This window comes from Tachysurus vachellii, chromosome 22 (genome assembly GCF_030014155.1).
Source record: "Tachysurus vachellii isolate PV-2020 chromosome 22, HZAU_Pvac_v1, whole genome shotgun sequence".
NCBI classification, from domain to species: domain Eukaryota; kingdom Metazoa; phylum Chordata; class Actinopteri; order Siluriformes; family Bagridae; genus Tachysurus; species Tachysurus vachellii.
Genome location: NC_083481.1, coordinates 11,903,179 through 11,923,440, shown reverse-complemented (window position 1 = coordinate 11,923,440; position 20,262 = coordinate 11,903,179). Strand labels below are relative to the sequence as shown.

The window sequence follows — 20,262 nt, the reverse complement described above, 5'->3', positions numbered from 1 at the left end:
AATCCACAAGATCGTAGAAAACAATATGCCTAGTTAAGAGGCTGTCACTACCTCCCAAGATAACCAATGGTAGATATGTATTAGTGGAAAACAGTGGGGTTTTTTAAAGACACAAAAGGGTGCCTCATAAACCACGTTGTCCTGATAAGATAAGGATTCTAAGGATACAAGAATTTTTTTTATAGCTTATCAGGTCAAATTCATGTGTTATTTACAATTTAGAATGTAAATAATAGTTTTAGCACCAGTAATTTATCTAGAATTGAAGATAAACAATATAGAAATTTGGCTATACATTAAAGTTATGTCTGCATGCAGCTTTTAATTCAGTTGTCAATAACTTACATACAAACATACAAATACCTTATAAAATCCTTACCTGTAACTAATGACTGATGACTAGATAAAAGTAAAGAAATAATTTATTATAAATTTACATGCATTTATTCTGTTTCTAATATGTAATTTATGCCACCCCAACTCAGAGAACTGCAGAATGAAATATATTAGCAATATCTGAGCAAAAATAAGCATAGCTGTTATTCATTTAGAAAAAAAATAATAACTGACTAGAACATACAGGCACAAGCTGTAAAAGAATCAGCATTTTTTGAAGGGAGGCCAGAGTTCTTTGTGCCAACATGTTATCACACTGTGTGATATCAGTCCACACATTACACTTTATCATTGGATGACCTAATAATCTTACCAGATTAGACAAGCCACCATCTAGAATATTTAAGCTCTGTGAGCTACAGGTACATTTGTCTTTCACCAGAAAGTACCCCAGGTAGGATTTCAGTAGTTAGCTGTTATAGAAGATTTTTACATGTGCAATCCTAAATTGTAGAGCAAATTACTAAAAGTAACCTGAAATTACACCTGAAAACACAAAGGTGCTATCAAAATGGCCAGGCTTACACTTCTTGCAGGTATTTGAAAATTCTTTCCTAATTGATATTTCACTGTAAAAATAAGATATATAACACTGACATAAATCCTGACATATTTTTTAGGTTTGTGCTTGGTTCTGTGTCACTTTGGTGAGTCATAGATGTAATATAAATATTTAATAAAATCACTACCTGTAACTTCTAATGCAGTTATTTAATTGTTTTATTTATATTTGTGCCTTTATTTTACAGCAACCTCCAGGCAACTGGTGTGCTATTTTACTAACTGGTCTCAATACCGACCTGGAACTGGGAAGTACATGCCTGCTAATGTAGATCCCTTTTTGTGTACACATCTGATTTATGCCTTTTCTATGATTAACCATGCCAATGAGCTTGTCACTTATGAATGGAATGATGAAACCCTCTACCAGTCCTTCAATGCTTTAAAGAAAACGTATGTATGAAAAAAGTTCTCAGATGTGTAATGGTAATAATATCACTTTTTACAGTACCAACATGAAACCATATGTGTTCATGATGTTTCCTTAATCTATACAGTAACCCTTACCTTAAAACTCTTTTGGCTGTTGGTGGATGGAATTTTGGCTCAACTCAGTAAGTATTTTTATATCAGTTATTTACAAATCATTTACAAATTTACAAATTTTTATATCAGTTATTTATAGTACTGGGATACTATAATCACAGTCTAAAATATTTTGCTTATGTTGCACTGACAATGCAATTCATGAAAAACAAAACTTCCTCAGGTTTTCCATTACTGTCTCCTCACCTGCCAACCGTCAAAAGTTCATCCAGTCGACTATTGCATTCTTAAGGAAATATGGATTTGATGGCCTGGACTTGGATTGGGAATACCCAGGTTCCAGAGGTAGCCCTCCTGAGGACAAACAGAGATTTACTTTATTGTGCAAGGTAGGCTTGACTATGTAAACAACTTTGTATATGCTGTAGCTATTTGATGGAACTACATGATTCAAAATAGTTCATTTTTCGGTCTGATCTAACATTGCATTCTTGTGGAATTTGCTTAGGAATTGTTGGAAGCTTATGAGGCAGAAGGTAAAGCTACAGGTCTGCCTAGACTCATGGTTACTGCTGCTGTATCCGCTGGCAAAGGGACAATTGATGCTGGATATGAAATAGCAAAGATCGCAAAGTATGTTTTAGTATTTTTAAATGAAATTCATTGGGAAAAATCTAATCAGTAGTTAGAGTAACAGTTAAACAAAATCAATTGCATCAGTTAGGAAAGAATTTTGTTCTCTCTCTCTCATGAAAAGTGAATTTCATAATTAATATTTGACTGAATCTCTAGCTATCTTGACTTCATCAACGTGATGACCTATGACTTCCATGGAACTTGGGAGAGCTTCACAGGACACAACAGCCCCCTATATAGGGGATCTCAAGACTATGGAGATCTTGTTTACTTCAACACTGTAAGAATGCTCTATATCAAAACTATATTTAGTTTTAAATATATTGTTTTAATCACTATAATATCTAAGATTTAAAAATGTTAATTTTAGCATTCATTGAGTATTACAAAACTGAAGAAACTGTTTCTTGTTCAGGATTATGCAATGAAATATTGGAGGGACAATGGTACCCCTCTGGAAAAACTAAGGATGGGATTTGCCACATATGGTCGTACATTCCGCCTCAGTTCTTCAGCTACTGGAGTGGGAGCTCCAGCAAGTGGACCAGCCTCTGCTGGACCTTATACCAGGGAGGCTGGCTTCTGGTCCTACTATGAGGTATTGTAAAAGAGTTAACCATAATATGATTCTATGTGGCATTTTTACTAAGCTCTTAGTTAATACAATATACCACTTTCCCCAGATCTGTGGATTCCTTCAGGGAACAAAACTTGAGTGGATTGAGGATCAGAGAGTACCATATGCTTCAAAGGGTGGTGAATGGGTTGGCTTTGACACCAGGGAAAGCTATGAGATCAAGGTACATTAAATTTCACAAAGTACAGTAGCAAATGAACATACTGTACATCATAAATTCTTCCACTTACTACTCTGTTTCTCACAGGTAAAGTATTTGCAAGACAACAAGTTTGGGGGGGCTTTTGTTTGGGCTCTGGATCTGGATGACTTTGCTGGTGAGTTCTGTGGGCAAGGAAAGCATCCTCTTATGGGTCACTTACGCAAGCTCCTGGATATTGGTAGGTAGCCATGGGTACCTGTTACCCCTGTTTACTTAAGAGACAATCACAAAACCAAATCCTAACCACCTGATTTTGCATTCTAGATATGCCTACACCACCTCCTACCACTACCCCCAAACCTGGTCCATCGACCTCCCCAAAACCAACCACAACAACCACAACAACCACAACTACCACACATGAGCCTGGAACTGGATTCTGTGTTGGAAAGCCTGATGGCCTTTATCCTCACCAGGAAGACCCAAATAAATTCTATGACTGTGCTGGAGGTAAAACATTTGAAAGGAGGTGTGGAGATGGAACAGTGTTTGATGACGCATGCAAGTGCTGTTCCTGGGCTAAGCCTTAAATGCAATAGCCAGTTTTATTCTGTACAAGAGAAACACCACTTTTCAATATTAGAAATTAATATAAGGTAGAATTCCTGAAACAGTAGTGATAAAATCTTTGATTAAAAGAACAAATTGTGAATAATCTTATTTTAGCTTCAGAAAACTAAGAAAAAACGGTTGTATATGGATCCTTGTATTTTATATAATTATGTATACAGTATGTGCCCCATGTTTCTTTTGAACATTTTCAATTCTGCTGTAGATGTTCATTAACACCAACAAGAATCATTTCCTTAACATCAATATTATACAAAATGTCATAAATATGTTTGTACCATATTAATTTGTATATTTTTGAACAATTAAACAAATGTATTGAAGCAAAGACCATTTAACTCATTGTATTTGTTTACCTAGATTTTAATGTTCAGGAAATTATAACTTTATAAATATTCTAGATATCACAGAGCTCAGTATGTCATAGATAAACAACTGTTGTACGGTAACATTTTAGAGCAAAATAACATTTGAGTCTTTTATAGAGACTTCTATAAAAGATGAATCCTAAAATGTTTACTTTTCTCTCTTCTTACTGATAAGACACAGTAATTTGATATAGATAGCATAATCATTTTAATGAGCAAACTAATGGTTGTTATGTGCTTTTTCCCCGACTTTTAACTTGTGCTAAGAGGCTGACTGACACGTGGAGGTTCATAAATAGGATTTGTCATAAGATTTGTTCAATTAAATTATTATGCCATTTTGTTTTTACAACAGTTTAAATAGCTGTTCAATAAGAATTAGGAATCAATCTGAATTGTGATGATTGATAGTGTACTGAATCAATAATCAAGATTATTCTTTTCGCTTTTTAAACATACACACTGATAAGGCTGCAAACTCCAAACAACTATTTATACGAATTATTGCCTTTCCACAAAGCACAGACTACAGATGGCAGCAATGGCCAACTCAATGACACATAACTGGAATTTGTTTTGAGAATGTAAATGCTTGTAAAATCTATAGGTTGAAATTTGAGGCCATTATTTAACATTTTTTTCCATTAATTAATAGTCTTGTCCATTTAAAGTCAGTGAAAATTGTTCTTTCACACTAAGGACATAGGAGGAGACAATTTAAAGGCTTATCAGGACTTTAAGTTTGTGTATTGTCAGTGCATATTACAAACTTAAATGCAAAATAAAAATGTAATAATTGTAAGCTTCGGATAAGCGGTAGAAAATGAGTGAGTGAGTGAGTGAGTAATTGTAAGCTTCCGGTAATAATATTGGGCACCATATTGTTAATTTAAAAACATCAATTGATGTGATAATAACTAGAAAACAATTTTTTTAAGACATTACAAGAAGGTATGAACATGTAAAATGTGATTGCTTCCTTACTGCCTTGTAAGGAAACTAAAGAGCTAGTGTACTGCAAGTGTACTTGTATATTTTCATCCTTTTTTCTGAGATACTTGACATCCACCTAAATAAACGTTGGGTTGCCCTATAAGGGTGCTGCCTAATAGGGACTAATAGGTTAATGTCAAGTATTACTGGGGTATTACAGCATTTCCCCAAGTAGTAGGCTGTGTTGTCTATGTCTATGCTGTAATACCTCAGAGTTAGTTACAGTAGGTGAATAGAAGACACAGAATTACTACCAAAATGTAGATCGTCTACCTCCGGGAAGTATTCGGAAGGTACAATATTTTCCGCAGACAGAATCATACTGGACACTGGAACCACAGGTGAAACCTGCTCTGAGCCAGGAGATGAGATGTGAGTATGGTACTTCGTCAACAAATTTATATGGCAAATACTTATTTGGCAAGCCAAAACTTGACCTCCAACACAAAATAAAGAGGGAACTGCCTTACAGTCAAACCTTTCCTTCATGTCATCCTGAGAGCATGTCAACACTTTTTGAGCAGTGTTGTTCACTAATCTTAAATGCTCACGGAGGGCACAAACATGTCAAAATGGACTTCTCTGGGTGGCCATGTGCTGTTGTCAACCATTGTCCCACGCAGGACGTTTAATGGTCCTTGAAATATATGACCAAACACAAGCTCAGAGGGACTAAATCCAAGAGACTCTTGCACAGCATCACAGACAGAAAACAAAGGGGAACACAATCATCCCAGTACTTTCCAGTTTCAAAACAATATGCGTGTAGCATGTTCTTAAATGTCTTAAATGTTCAATGGCACCTTGTGACTCAGTATGAATGAAAAACAAAATTGGCCAAAAAGAAAAACAAAATTGTCACTTACTAGAAGAAAATCAAATAAAGATGAACTATGCTAAACAAACAAAAGAAAAACTATTCTACACTCCCTTGTTAACAAAACAGGAGAAAAGTATGTTCCAAATGAAAAATGGCAAATTCCCCCTAAAAGAAAAAAAAATTAAAGAAAGACTGAACAATCTAAACAATCTAAACACATTCGCAGCAGATTAAGTCATATAGCTTATAAGCCGCAGCACAACAAATAATGAGCAACTGGGAGATGTTTTGCTAAACTTCTATGTTTTTCTATAGTTTGATAGCTCCGACAAGTAGTGCTGTCAGTCTTAATACTGAAGCTCTGAGACGTGTCTAAATAACAAAAACATTGCTATTTTTATACATAGCACATGGTTCATTTTGCCAAAAACTCTACGTCCAGAATTTCAGGACCCAAATAGATTAATGCTTTGTTTTTTTCATATTTTGCATTAAATAAAAACATATAAAGTGATTACTTTCTTTTGTAAAGCAAAATGCATAGCTAAGCGTTCATCATAAAGTGACATTTCTACACAAGAGGCTTTTCTAGCTGTAAATAAATTCACAAGCTTGAGAAAGAGCAAACTGCACTTAAAAAATGAATCATGCGGCTTGTAATTTTCATTAAAAAAAATTTATGTGGTCACTAAAAATAATGTGTATATTTTATTTTATGTTCTGTGTTTATTATAAAATATCACTAATAAAATCAAGAGATAAATTTCACTTCGTTTTTTTAAGCCAACCTGTGTGTTTTAGACACAACCTGAGTGTTTTAAAATAAAGGTATCCAAGTATGTGATATGTTTTTTTGTGAAAGTATAGGAATGTTAGTCTGATCTTGAACTGGTAAAACGTGCTGTGGCTAGAATGCACGTTCATCACTAAAGCAAAATAATCATCATCATCATCATCATCATCATCATCAAGTGTGTTCATAAATGCATCGATGAACTAGTTATAGGGCAATTTTTATGACTGAAATTTTAAGAGAATTTATATGCTTGTATATTCATTTTGAATTGTAAAATGGTTTAGGATTTTGACACGTTTTATGTAATAATGTAATATTAATGTAACCCTTTCATGTAATTTTTCATTCATACTCGACGTTAGAGGGCGCCCTCTCACACAAAGCAATTCCCAAAACCCATACAAGTAGAAATAACACAATGATGTTCCAAGAATTTATTTACATAAGAATTTACAGTATTGCTGTGCTGTACTATGTTCTGCAAATTGATGTTTAATCTTGAGACAACATTTTATTTGAATCTGATTCAGTTTTTGAATTATTTCTTCACAGATCAAAGTGAGAGTCGTTGCAGCACCATTTTCATCTTTTGGGATTTTCAATGGAAGTGATATCTTTTTCCACATTTTCAGTTTAAATATGCTGCATTTAGGAATTTGACAATGAAGCTTGCGCTCATACTATGGCAATGTAAGGGTTGCATGTGGACAGTGGACAGCATCTTCAAAAGGGGCTCTTTTGAGGCACTACAGACTACAGCATGGGCCATTTACAAATAGCCATAATATGACTTGTCCACATTAGAGTTTTCCTTGCTCTTTTAAAAAACATTGATCTAGTAGATATGTAGATAGGTAAGTAGATATGTGTGCCCTTCACACACATATGAGTAAAAATCCTTTAGCTGAGGAAACTTTGGAGGCGGGGCATGGTGGCTTAGTGGTTAGCACGTTCGCCTCACACCTCCAGGGTTGGGGGTTCGATTCCCGCCTCCGCCTTGTGTGTGTGGAGTTTGCATGTTCTCCCCGTGCCTCTGGGGTTTCCTCTGGTCCAAAGACATGCATGGTAAGTTGATTGGCATCTCTGGAAAATTGTCCGTAGTGTGTGTGATTGCGTGAGTGAATGAAGGAGTGTGTGCCCTGCGATGGGTTGGCACTCCATCCAGGGTGTATCCTGCCTTGATGCCCGATGACGCCTGAGATAGGCACAGGCTCCCCGTGACCCGAGGTAGTTCGGATAAGCGGTAGAAAATGAATGAATGAATGAACTTTGGAGGCAGACACAGTGCTTTCCTTTAACTGTAACATTTGTAATACCCCACATTCTTCCAAATAGGACTATTTTTAACTTTTATTTCAACATCTTAGGAATTATGAAACTGAATTCTGATTGAAAATGATTTTTTTTACTGGGGATGAGATGACAATATCTCTGATATTATACGTTGATGAATTTGAAGTGTGGAATCCGTTTGGAACTTCCAAGAAAAAGCACAAAATCACAGCAGTTTATTGGGTTTTGGCAATTTTGCTACCTGAATTGCGGTCTGCTTTAACATCAATACATTTGGCTGTTCTCAGCAAAGCTGATAAAGCAGGAAGATTTGGATATGAATTCATTTTAGAACCACTTTTGAATGATCTTTCTATATTGGAGCAGGAAGGGGTTTTCATTGCTAGTTGCTGGAAAAACCATCAAAGGGACTGTGCTCAGCGTGGATTATATCTGCTGATTTTGCCTTGGACACCATGCTGAATTCCAGGAAAGGAAGTGAGATCAGCTGTTTTTTCTTCCAAGAACAAAGGAGTCTTATGCACTACATTTTTTGATTGTGAAGGAAAATCCTACACTCCTAATGTCACTGATTTCTTCTTCAAAATGATCAACCTGCATACTGGATCCCTTACCCACATGTTTCTTTAAACAGACATTACCAGTAGCTACCCTACCCATTCTAAAAATAATAAATTCTTCTCTCAGCACTGGCTATGTGCCGAAACATTTTAAGCTAGTGGTTATCAAGCCTTTGATTAAAAAACCTGATTTCAACCCAAGCCAGCTGTCTAACTATAGGACAATATGAAACCTCCCCTTTATCTCCAAGATCCTAGAAAAGGTTGTAGCACAGCAGTTATGCTAATACCTACATAGGAATAATAATCATGAAATGTATCAGTCAGATTTTAGGCCTCATCATAACACAGAGACATCACTCTTTAAAGTTATAATTGACCTGTTACTGGCTTCTGATCAGGGTTGTGTCTCTTTGCTGGTGTTGCATGATCTTATGCCCCTTTTCCACCAAAAAGAACCGGGTGCATTTTCAGAGCTAGCACTGGTGCTGGTTCAAAGTTGGTTCCACTGGTAAACCTTCTAAGAACCGGTTTGTCTTTCCACCGGCTAAAGAGCCATCACAGAGCCGAGTCTGACGTCACTGTATACATTTTTGACTGAGATGTTGGTCTAGGAATGATTCTCTTCACTCTCCTTCAAGAAGTAGTATATGGCTATGACTATGATCTGAGAGACCACTGAAATCTGCTGGGGAAAATATTTTAAACAGAAAACTGTATTTTTACATTCATACATTTTTACATTTATTGCACTTGTTCAAGTCCAAGACAGCGAGGGAAGCCAAGAAATAAAGAAATTAAAAATAACAGCATTTTTTTTTAGATTAGTGTATTAAGGTAAGTAGATTCTGTTCTTTAACATACTGCAAAGCCTGCACATTTTCATTATTATATTTGAAGATGTTATGTTAAAAATAAAATGTTAAATGTTGTGTTAAAAATAAAATAATAATAATAATAATATAAAAAGAAATATCTATATATAAAAATAAAATAATTATATTGCTAGATATGATGACTTTGAAGAGAAATTATTAAAGAATTCCACAGTAAAAATAAAACTGCTTTCTGGATAAATTATATTACAGACATAGTGACTTTGAAGAGGAATACATTCGTAATTCTACAATAAAATGAATTTCTTTTTTCTGAATTTATACAATTTTGTGTCTATTAAATCATATTTTCCCCATTCTTAAAATGAGAATGGTTATAAAAAAAAAGGTTTAGCCTTTATGCTGTGTGAATTATTTATAGTGTAAATTGTTTTGTATTCATTTTGGTAAGGTATTTATTCTATACAATCTTTTTATAGTACATTCTTTTGGTCTGGTACTACGATAGTCCCGCTAAGTATCTTAGAGCTGCACCACTAAAATATACATGCAGCTAGTTTAACCGTGCTGCATGTATATTTTAGTGGTGCAGCTTTAAGATACTTAGCAGGACTATCGTTGACCAGAGCAATCGTTGACCAGAGCAATCGTTAGAGAGGTACAGGTTAGTGGAGTGCCAGGCACTAACTATTTATGGCATATGAACTCTTACAACATATGCCATTTAGTTAGCGCCTGGCACTCCATAATGTCACCTCCGCATCCTTCTCCCTCTTTTTTCGACATTTGCATTGGCCACTTTGCACATCCATTTCATGTCCATTACAATTCATGTCTCTATACTTGTTTACCTAAAATTGCTTGTTTTTTGTAAATTTTTATGTTTATACACATTATTATCCTGTACATGTAGATCCCACAGTACCTGGCAATAAACATAATTCTGATTCTGATCTGATTCTTATTCTTCCACACCTCATGGATCCAGACTTAACTGTACCTCTCTGACGATTGCACTACACATTCAGGGTTGCTAAATTTTCTTTCTAAATTATAAATTCAGTAATACACTGCCTCTTAAGACTTCGAATTATACTGCTGTTTGCCCTACTCTACATTTTCATAGCCTTATCATAACATGTATTACAATAATAATAATAATAATAATAATAATAATAATAATAATAATAATAATAATAATAATAAATAAATAAAGCTTTTTTTCTGTATATATATATATATATATATGTTATTAATTACATTCTTAAAATTATTAGTCATTTCAACGTTATAGATTTAACCTATGTTGTATGCTATGTTTGTATATCAGCTGATCTAAAGTCACAATTGATATTAACTCATTTAGAAAAGTAGATAAGTAATTTACACTGGTCGCTCTCTGTGTTTTTCTGTTTGTATCAAGGAATTCCAAGTTGCGACTTTCCCTCGAACGCAGCAGAAGCTGGGCGGTTACTGCTGCCCCTGCTGAGTTTCTTCCGTGTGGTGCCATTTTGTTCGTTTAAACCAGGCCTGGACTGTCGTCGACCAATGATCTTATACGAAAACAGGTTTTAACAAGTCATATCCATAGAAACTGGTAATTTCTACGTTTTATTTGTGTCAATTATGTATTTAAGTAAATGGTATCTTAAATTTGCTAGACAGCGGTCGTTAATTTCGCTGTAATTATTTTCAGTCGAGCAAATGTTAGCTGACTTGGCTCTTATATCTAGCTAATGTTATTTGTACGTTAAATTAAATCATATTTAACTTCGGGACCTTATGTAAATTATCATTGGGTAACATACATTAACTGTTTAGTCTAGTCACAGCTAGCAGGGTGTCTCAGCATGCTAAGTTCTGAAACTCGGCCTGTTGCGGATCAGGGCGCTTTGTTAGCCATTTAGCTACTTAACATTAAATGTATGGCTTGTTGATTTACCTACATTATATTGCCTATAACTCTAGACTTGCTTTTTCAAATAGAACAATAGAAGTTAATGGGTAATCGAGCAGGTCTTTCACGCTTAATTTTATATTCATGTCATGTCATGTTATGTTATGATGATGCTGCATACAGATCACAGTGGGGTTAAAGAAAATGTCTTATACAGGAGCACAAAGGCAAAACCTTTTACAGTACATCAACAAAATAGGAAAACAAATTGGGAAATGGTTTATGGGAAAAAATCTAACTTTAAAACTTGATACCTTGATTTTTTAAGTTGACTTTTTGTGCAACATCATAATAATTTGCAAAATGAAAGCTAGACATGTTTTAATCGATGCTTGCTTCAGTATGTATTGATAAATGACTGTTTCTGGTTCTGAAAAGCTCAATCTCAGCTTGCCAGAATGTGTAATGTTTTTGTGGTCATGGCAGTTGGAAGTATTCTCAAATCATATTTTAATTCCTCACTCATTTGCCCACTTTGTGAAGTATGTGGGGAGTGTTTTGTTTTCTTTTTAAAGGTTATACAGGAATTTCTTCTACAGCCCTGGTGATAACTGGATTTGGATAGAGGCCAACAAATGGAGAAATATCTTCTCTGAAGATTGGCTCTTTTTATTCCCACACTCACTTAATTTTTTCCCCTTCACAGTGGAAGAATTTTTTTTTCCGATTTTGAAAATTAAACTTTTACTTAATTTTAAATGTCCTCACCTGTCATCAAATACCATGATGAGTGTCAAGAAATAGAAGACACCCCTTCCCATTCCCACACACACACACCCCTTCAAGATTTTCATTCCCGTTCTTCCTGGCTGTCACCTGAACGTTTAGCCTGTGGATTTTTGTCACCAAACAATTGTTTTTATTGAGGAATAGAAAAGGACATTTCACCACCATTTTACTTGTAACAAAGCAGTCTAAGACAAGCAAGTTTCTCAATGACGAAAGCCTCTCTCGACCTGTTCACTCTTAACTCATCGGTCAAGTGTTCCTTCAGGACCATTACAGTTTGGAGACAACCAGAAGACGTACACGTTTTGGAGTGGATATCTTTACCACTGCAGGTGAATGGCCCCAACCTGGGTAGTATGGGGAAAAACTCATGTAAATGTTTGTGACTAGTTTTAGACTTAATTTTTATAAAAGTTAGGAAGGCATGATATCAATGGAGATTTGAACATTCTTGTTGCACTTTGACTAGGAAAACTCCTGAGGGCCTTGTAGCAGCACCTGAAGATTTCCTGACCAGCCAGAGTATTTCCTGGCCATGACCAGCATGAGCAATAAGGGAGATGATTGCTATTTCTTTTATTATTCGACGTGCACTAAGGTAGTATTGATTGAGCAAGAACAAACATCATAATGAATTGCTATTTACATATACCTTTACCTTGTGTGGTATATGGAAGGAGTTTTGTATCTTTACCAATGTTTGTTTTCATTGAAGGGTGATGCTTGCCCTTTCCGACATTGTGAGGCTGCCATGGGTAACGAGATTGTCTGCAGTCTTTGGCAGGAGAACCGTTGCTTTCGCAATGTTTGTAAATTCCGTCACATGGAAATAAAGGTAAGGTGGAGGCTACTGGCACTACACTTGGTTTACATGCACACTAATAGGCCTGTAATTTTCTGATTTCATCACCTATGAGGTTATTCCAGGGGTTATTGATGCTATTGTATATCAAGACATGCAATTAGCAATTCCTGGTTTATTAGGTTATTCCTTACATAGCATTAATATGATCATTTGTGTATTTACATCTGCATTTTAAAGTAAGGCTATTATTTCTGTAAATCTGTGAATTTAAGGGATCTGAATATATAATAAATAAACTTTTTTTTCCCCAAAATGTGGAAGTCTTGTATTATTTTACTAACAATATGTTATGCTGTATCTGGCAGAAAAACCGCAAAGAAATCCCTTGTTACTGGGAAAATCAGCCAGGTGGATGCCAGAAGTTTCATTGTGCTTTTCACCATGAGAAGCCACGTTTAATTGATGGCCTCTTTGTTGCCCCAGACAAAGGTATGAAATCAATTGGACATCATTTATTTCACAATGCTTCCAGTCTTTTTGATTCAAGGTACTGCAGACAAACAAATAATTACCTTGTGGTCACAATAAAGGTTTGCTTACCTTTACAGGTACAGTGGTGAAGAAGGATAAAGAAGAAGAAACTCCACAGGACGACCATGTTTCTTCAGTTTCTGCTAACATGTCCAACACCACCAACCCACAACTCAGAGGAGTAATCAAGGTGGAGACTCAAGAGAGTGTCCCTAGTCCTACACACCCACCGGTAGTCATTAACCCTGTTGATGATGAGGACGACGAAGATGGTAACATCATTTTTAGATTCTCATGTGCTCCAATACTAGGCAGGTAAAGTTTTATAAGCCTAACTGTCCTGTACTGTTGTTAGTAGATCAGTTTTCTGAAGAGGGAGAAGAAGTATCTGGTGTCTCCCCGAAGAAACTGCTGAGCTCCAGTAAAGGTAGCATATCTTTCTACAAATTTTTCGTCTGATTTTCTTGTTACATTCTCTGAAAAATTGAATTGTATTGAAATATATCGCTTACACAGATGAGTCGCTAAATTTTGGTATCAAATCACTGGAGGAAATCAGGTTGGGGAAAGCTCTGAAGGCTAGTCTAAACAGACCAGGTAAAGTTTGTCACATGGTAAGATTATTTCAGTTTCACCTACCATAATTGTGCTCATACAAACATTTCTTTTTAAATCTTAAGGTCATCCCTTATTGCAAGGCTGTGATAGTTTCACCTCGACAAAACAGAGTAGCAACGGAACTGGCACAGAGAAGGAAAAGTGTGATCGGTCTATCACACAGGCAGTCACTACCAGTGGTAGGTCATGGGACAGTAAACCCCCCAAAAAAAAAAAAAAAAATTAGTTTTTTTTTTTTTTTTTAATTTTTTTATTTATTGTTGCAGTGTTAAGCCCTTTCCAAAGGTACCTTAAGGGGTATTTACAGTTGGTGTCCTGTAAATAAGTTTACCTTAAAACAAGTTTACCTTAAAGTTTACTCAATTTTATTTCTTCAAATATTGTCCTTTTCAGAGTCTCCTGCCGTGGAGGATTTCGGAAAAAGGAAAATTACTGACAGGCTTGGAAAACATTTTGAGGAAGGTATTTTGATTTTAGTTTCTTTCCTTTCATTTCCTACGTGCAATACAGTTGTAAAATAAAAGAGCATAATACTTTATAGTAGCTTTTCATGTTTTTTATCTTGTTCATATCTTGTTTAGACATGCATGTTGCTGGAGATGAGTGGCTAAAAGGGTCCCTTGCTAAGCGCCTTGGTGGATTTGTTGACTCAACTGAGAATAAAATCAATATGCCTATAAAGAAAGTTAAAAGTAAGTATCTTTACAATAACCATGATTTATATCATTAGTATGTGTTTTCTACACAAAAGAATCTCTTCATATCCACTGTTTTAGCTCAGAGACCAGTGCGTGAAAGACTTGGAATAACCCCTGATATCGCTGCACCCAAGTCCCCAAACAGTGAGCCAAAGCCTTCTGGTGAGATCCACATCAAAACTCTTGAGGAGATTCGTCAGGAAAAGGCTGCTAAATCTCAGACACAGTGCAAAGGTATCAGAGGTGTCGCTGAAGTCCCCACAAAAATGTTGACTTCCAGTAAAAAATTAAATAAGCCTTTCATTGGGCCTAGTGTAAAGACTTTCTCAGAGGTCCTCCATGAGAAGAAGAAATTCCAGGAGACAAAGGTGATATCTCAGCAAAATAGTAATAGTACTGAAAAAAATGAGGACCCTACAAATACTGGAGTGATCAAACTGACCGACCAAACAGCAGAGATCAGAGTAAAGACGCTTGAAGAGATTCGTAAAGAAAAAGCTGCCAGAATGCAAGCAAAGACTCTGGACACTACAAATGATGAAGTACCTTGTTTGCGTGAAGCAGTCCCAAAAAGACGGATGCTTTGCGTTGCCAAGACCGCATGTAAGTTATATCCACTTGTTTTTCATTGGTCATTTTGAAATGGTTTGTGAGTTTTTTTATCAGTCAGGTAAAATCTTTTATATTTTATTTGCAGCAGCTATCATTAGATCTCAAAAAGTGCATGATTCGGAGAAGATGGATTGCATTGAAGAGGCAAGGACCAGTTGTAATTTTTGTCTAGTGGTCATCTTGAGGCATATAATTACTTTGCAATATACAATACAATTCTAAAATTACACCTCTTTCTCTTTTGTCAACATAGTCTACTGTAACCAGTGTAAAGAGTGACTCCTCTATTCAGGATATAACAGTAAAGAGCTTTGAAGAAATAATGCGAGAGAAAAAACTTCGCAAGCAGCAGGAGCATGCTGTATCTACTGTTGAGCCAGAGCAAGCTGCTGTCTCAGTACTTTGTGAAAAGAAGCCTCCTGCTGTAATCAGCCCAGGAATAACCATCCAAGCAAATGCCATTCAACAAGGCAAGAGTCATCAGGCCTCATCTCCTGTCTTTTCTGTAGTACCCCAAAGGAAGTTTCCAGAGAGGCCAAACAAGGAAAATGCTCTTGCAGTAAGCCATAAAAAGTCATTCTCTTCAGTGTCACTTCCTGTACAAGTGTCAGACATGGCAGATTCTTTAGGACAACGTTCACAGGAGCAACAGAGGGAGAACTCTCAAATAGTCACCAAGATGCCACCAAACAAAGCTGATGAATTAAAAGGTACAGTGTATTAATATAGACATAATGCAGTATATTGATCGATTTCAAGCAGCTTTCTATTTGTTAAATTGACTGTGATTTATGTCTGCTTTTCAGTGAGGCCCAAACTGAATGTAAAGCCCTCAGTAATGAAGCCAGCTGCTCAGGTAAAACCTGGCCAGAAAAGGAAAGCTGCAGGCATCCATTGCTCTGCTGTTGCTGAAGTGAAACCTCTTAATGCTGTCCCTACTCCTGATGATGAACCACCTTGCAAGCAGACTCAGGTAAAGCACTGAACATTTCCACAGCAATTTGCAGAATTGGTACATAATTAACTGATGTTTATTATAATTAATTAGCTGAAATCTTTCACTGTGTCTCCTAGTCGGCACCATCCTGCAGTTTGGAAGATGAAGCCAGGGTTCAGCAGGTCTCATCTACCGAGCAGTGCTCATCGAAGCCAAGGTATGCTGCTCTGGTTTTTCTGAATCAGTTTTCGGAAATGTAGGAAGAAAAACAGTAAAAATGTTTGTGTTCACAATTTTCTGCATGTGTGTTTTAGATCTTTATTTCATAGGAGACATAAATAACAAAATATATAGTTGTCCAATGCCCCTTTTTCCACCGAGGCAGTTTGAGTGCTGGTTCGGAGCCAGAGCCTAATTAGAACCAGTTCTTTCTTTTTTTTTTTCGACAGCCAAAGCACCGGCTCTAAACCAGGAAAAGTGGTTCTTAAGTAGCACCAAAACGTTGCTGGTCTAGACTTAAGAACCGCTGTGGGTGGGGCTACTGTTAGCGCTTTGATAATGTACCTTAAGTATACTAATGTTTAATACACTTTTACTTTTTCCGCAATATGATCAATTATCAGCATACATGATAGTAGGTAGCTACATGCTAAGGCTAACTTTTTTCTGTGTTAATGATAATGTCATGTACTTTCTCAATTACAACCTCTGTTTATACAAATTACACGGAGCTGCACGTACACATTGGATTCACCGCGTTTGGATGCTAATGTAGGTTCGCAAAGCCATGAGCATTAACAGTAAAGCAACGTCCGCCATTGTTGTTGTGTTTGTGTTTGCCGCTGCTGCGCTAACGTTACTGAAACGGAAACGTGACACGTATACAGTGACGTATACCAGCACTAGCTCTGAAACAGCACCTGGTTCTTTCTGGTGGAGATGGGGTACAAGTGATCTACAGGGGTTGGACAATGAAACTGAAACACCTAGTTTTATACCACAATTTTTTTTAGCGTGGTGCATGACCACCATTTGCAGCCAATACAACATCAATTCACCTTGAGAATGGCACAAATCTGCAGAGTGGCCAGAGGGATTTTGACCCATTCTTCTTGCAGAACAGTGGCCAGGTCACTACTTGATCTTGGTGCTACTATTACACAAGTGTGTGTGTAGATCCGTTTGTCTTGCACTGGTTGCACATGATGCACTTGATTTGGCTAGGACAATTTAGCTCTGTGGTGTTTTACGTAGCTCTATGTTGTTTTATGTAGCACCATGGTCCTTGAGAAACCTCATCTCATTTCAATATGTACTGCATAAGCTATATACTGTATGGTTGAAATGACAATAAATGCTTCTTAACTTGGAGGAAAATATTTCCTGACATGCTCCTCCAGAATGGTTTGATAGTCCTTGGCAGTGATGTGTCCTTTTAGCAAAAGTAGTGGGCTTAGGGAATCTCTTGATATTGTATACTATATTGCATGTCTGATTCCCTTTTTATGGTGGAGGGCAGTTTCAGGGTTATTAATGTGATGTTTGATCAATTGATCAATAATTACAAGTAAAATGTTATGCTTATGGCATGACTTACTATTTAACTGTTAATACTATGCATTCTGTTGTTCACTGTTTTTATTTTTTTCACCATGCTGTGTACACTCACGATGTGTGTGTGTTCCTTGGATTAAATAATGGGAACACAGATGAAATATCTAATATCTCTATTAATAAGGTGAAATAAGGTGTAATAAATATACTACATCTTGCCTTCTTGGAATAGATTCTTCCACTATTCTTAGCTGATGAAATCCTTCCATACTTTGTATATGCAGTCATAATTGTGATCACTGTTGCTCTTGAAACACCAAAAAGTTGGACTGTAAAGTTTACAGATGCTCCTGCTAAATGGGCTCCCATTAACTGTTCCCTTTGGAAGTCTGACAAGTCACCAATTTCAACAATGTCTAATCACAACAGTGTGTTCAGACAGACTCCTCAAAGTTGATGTGTTACAAGAAGCAGGAAAAATGAGCAAGTGTAAGGAGTGAGTTTGATAAGGGCCAAATTGTGATTTCCAAAAAACTGCAGCTTTTGTGGGGTGTTCCCGGTCTGCAGTGGTCCAAGAACTGTGGTGAACCAGAGACAGGGACATAGGTGGCCAAGGCTGGCCAATCAAATCGAAGGCTGGCCCGTGTGGTCTGATACAACAGATGAGATACTGTAGTTCAGTTAATTTCTGAAGAAATTAATGCTGGTTCTGATGGAAAGCTGTCAGAAATGACCGTGCATCTCAGTTTGTTGCATATTGGGCTGTGTATCCATAGACCAGACAGGGTGCCCATGCTGACCCCTGTCCACTGCCAAAAGCCACAACAATTGGCATGTGAGCATCAGAACTGGACCATAGATCAATGGAGGAAGGTGGCCTGGTCTGATAAATCACGGTTCATCTGGAAGGCCGGGTGCTTGTCCTCTTTCAGCCTCTTTCAAGTGCCAAAAATGGCTCAGGAATGGAGAAGCACAACAAGTTTGAGTTGAATTGGCCTCCAAATTGCCCAGATCCCAATCCACTCGAGCATGTTTGGTATGTGCTGAACAAACAGGACTTGAACTGCTGCTAACATTTTGGTGCCAGATACCACAGAACACCTTCAGGGGTCCATGCCTCAACGGCTCAGTGCTGTGTTGGCAGCAAAAGGGAGGACCAAACGCAGTTGTGGCACATGGTCATAATTTTATACCTGATCGGTGTACACCAACAAAATAACCATAATCTTATATAATCATAACACTTTTTGTCACAGTATCCTAAAGAAATATTTAACCCCTTTAACAATGGGTGTTCACATTTTGTTGTGTGTGTGCATTCCTGGTGTTTAGAATTTAGAGCCTATACAGAATTCATTATCATCATTATACTTTTCACTGCATTATTTTATATATTTATATGCCTCTCCCATCTTCAATAGGACTCCCACCCAAACTCGGCCACGCCGGGCAAGTTTGGCTTCTGCACGTACTAGTGCTCCTACAGGAAACTCCTCCACAGCAGATGACTTGGAGGACCTACTGGATGAATTTACAGATGACAGGTTGGAGGATGAGATTGAACTGGACCCAGGCAAAGGCGAGGATGACCTTTTGTTGGAGCTTTCTGAGATGATTGACAGCTAAGCTTGATCTCAAGGAATACTCATTCATGGAACTATGTCAAGTTATTTGTCCTTTAAAACACTCTTTACTTATTGATCTGATGCTTTTCTTTGTCTTAAACAAAAAAAAACTATATTTTTAAATATTTCAAATGTTTTTTTTTCTTAGTAAATGTTAGTTTACCATTTATTTCTCTTTTCTTTGACTATTTAAATGCTGTGCATATTCAGTAAAATTAATTTCAATCTTGATTGCTATTGTAAAGATCTCAAATTCATTGAACCATTAAAACATTATGCTCATCTCTTATGATCATACTGTACCTTTATGGCTTGTTTATGAAATCTGTTTTGTTGTAGTACAAAGAACTTACAGCTAATCATGTAATAATAAGGCAGAAAGTGTTTATTTGTATACTGTGTATGCTTCAGAGAACTATATGATGATTTAGGGCCAGGAAGGCAATTGATGTCTTAATCGGTGCTCTCATTCATGTAAATTTCCTGTTTGATATTGGATTTTCTGAATGTTTATTGGCTGTGAATTGATTATATTCTTTTAATGAACTAGTTGTGTGATTTTGAAACAGTGTCTAAAATTTAAGAATGAATGATTTATAGATTTTTTTTTAGGATTCTGGCATTTGTCAGACATACTATATTGTGTTGCATGTATTTTACTTTACATTAGGCTTATGTTTGAACCATTATCAATATTTCCTGTCAAAAACCTAATGAAAAATTGTCAGTTAGTTGTCTTACATGTTTTTACTTTTTGTGTAGGTTCTCAGGGACTGCTTTAGCTTTCCAAATATTTTTCCCATGGTGGATTTAAGTACCTATACAGATAGAGGTTCTAGTTTCTGTACTGTTAGCTGTTACTGCTTGACCTCAAGATTACTGTTTTAATTTAGGTTTTTAAATAGACATATTTGGCATCTGCATCATGGTTGGTTTAATTGCAGCTTTGTGAAATAATTTGACATTATTTATGGGCTTTATTAAAATATTTTTTCCATAATTTTATGTTGTATAACCTTTAATTGATTTTTCTTTTGTAGTT

General features: G+C 36.4%; 2 protein-coding genes across 7 annotated transcripts; both read left to right on the top strand.

Moving 5' to 3' along the window:
• The first annotated feature begins 760 nt into the window (after window positions 1–760).
• chia.2 (chitinase, acidic.2) lies at window positions 761–3,816 on the top strand. Its single transcript, XM_060858288.1, has 11 exons — window positions 761–932; window positions 1,017–1,043; window positions 1,146–1,350; window positions 1,455–1,511; window positions 1,667–1,832; window positions 1,952–2,076; window positions 2,236–2,359; window positions 2,495–2,677; window positions 2,763–2,879; window positions 2,964–3,096; window positions 3,183–3,816. Exons 1-11 carry the CDS (start codon window positions 908–910, stop codon window positions 3,446–3,448), a joined length of 1,428 nt encoding a protein of 475 aa, XP_060714271.1. The 5' UTR covers window positions 761–907; the 3' UTR covers window positions 3,449–3,816.
• A 6,821-nt stretch (window positions 3,817–10,637) lies between these two features.
• Window positions 10,638–20,220, top strand: zc3h11a (zinc finger CCCH-type containing 11A). Of its 6 annotated transcripts, none has more exons than XM_060857508.1 (17): window positions 10,638–10,751; window positions 11,595–12,172; window positions 12,310–12,438; window positions 12,556–12,675; window positions 13,011–13,134; window positions 13,254–13,448; window positions 13,532–13,603; window positions 13,693–13,773; window positions 13,857–13,973; window positions 14,188–14,256; window positions 14,376–14,486; window positions 14,571–15,095; window positions 15,190–15,248; window positions 15,358–15,814; window positions 15,911–16,077; window positions 16,179–16,258; window positions 19,017–20,220. In XM_060857508.1, the coding sequence occupies exons 3-17, from the start codon at window positions 12,376–12,378 to the stop codon at window positions 19,219–19,221; spliced, it is 2,445 nt and encodes an 814-aa protein (XP_060713491.1). In that variant the 5' UTR covers window positions 10,638–10,751; window positions 11,595–12,172; window positions 12,310–12,375; the 3' UTR covers window positions 19,222–20,220. The 6 variants fall into 6 exon arrangements, with proteins under 6 accessions (XP_060713491.1, XP_060713492.1, XP_060713496.1 ...); XM_060857509.1 differs by having other exon boundaries at window positions 10,653–10,751; window positions 11,651–12,172; XM_060857510.1 differs by having other exon boundaries at window positions 10,670–10,751; window positions 12,106–12,172.
• Window positions 20,221–20,262: the final 42 nt, after the last annotated feature.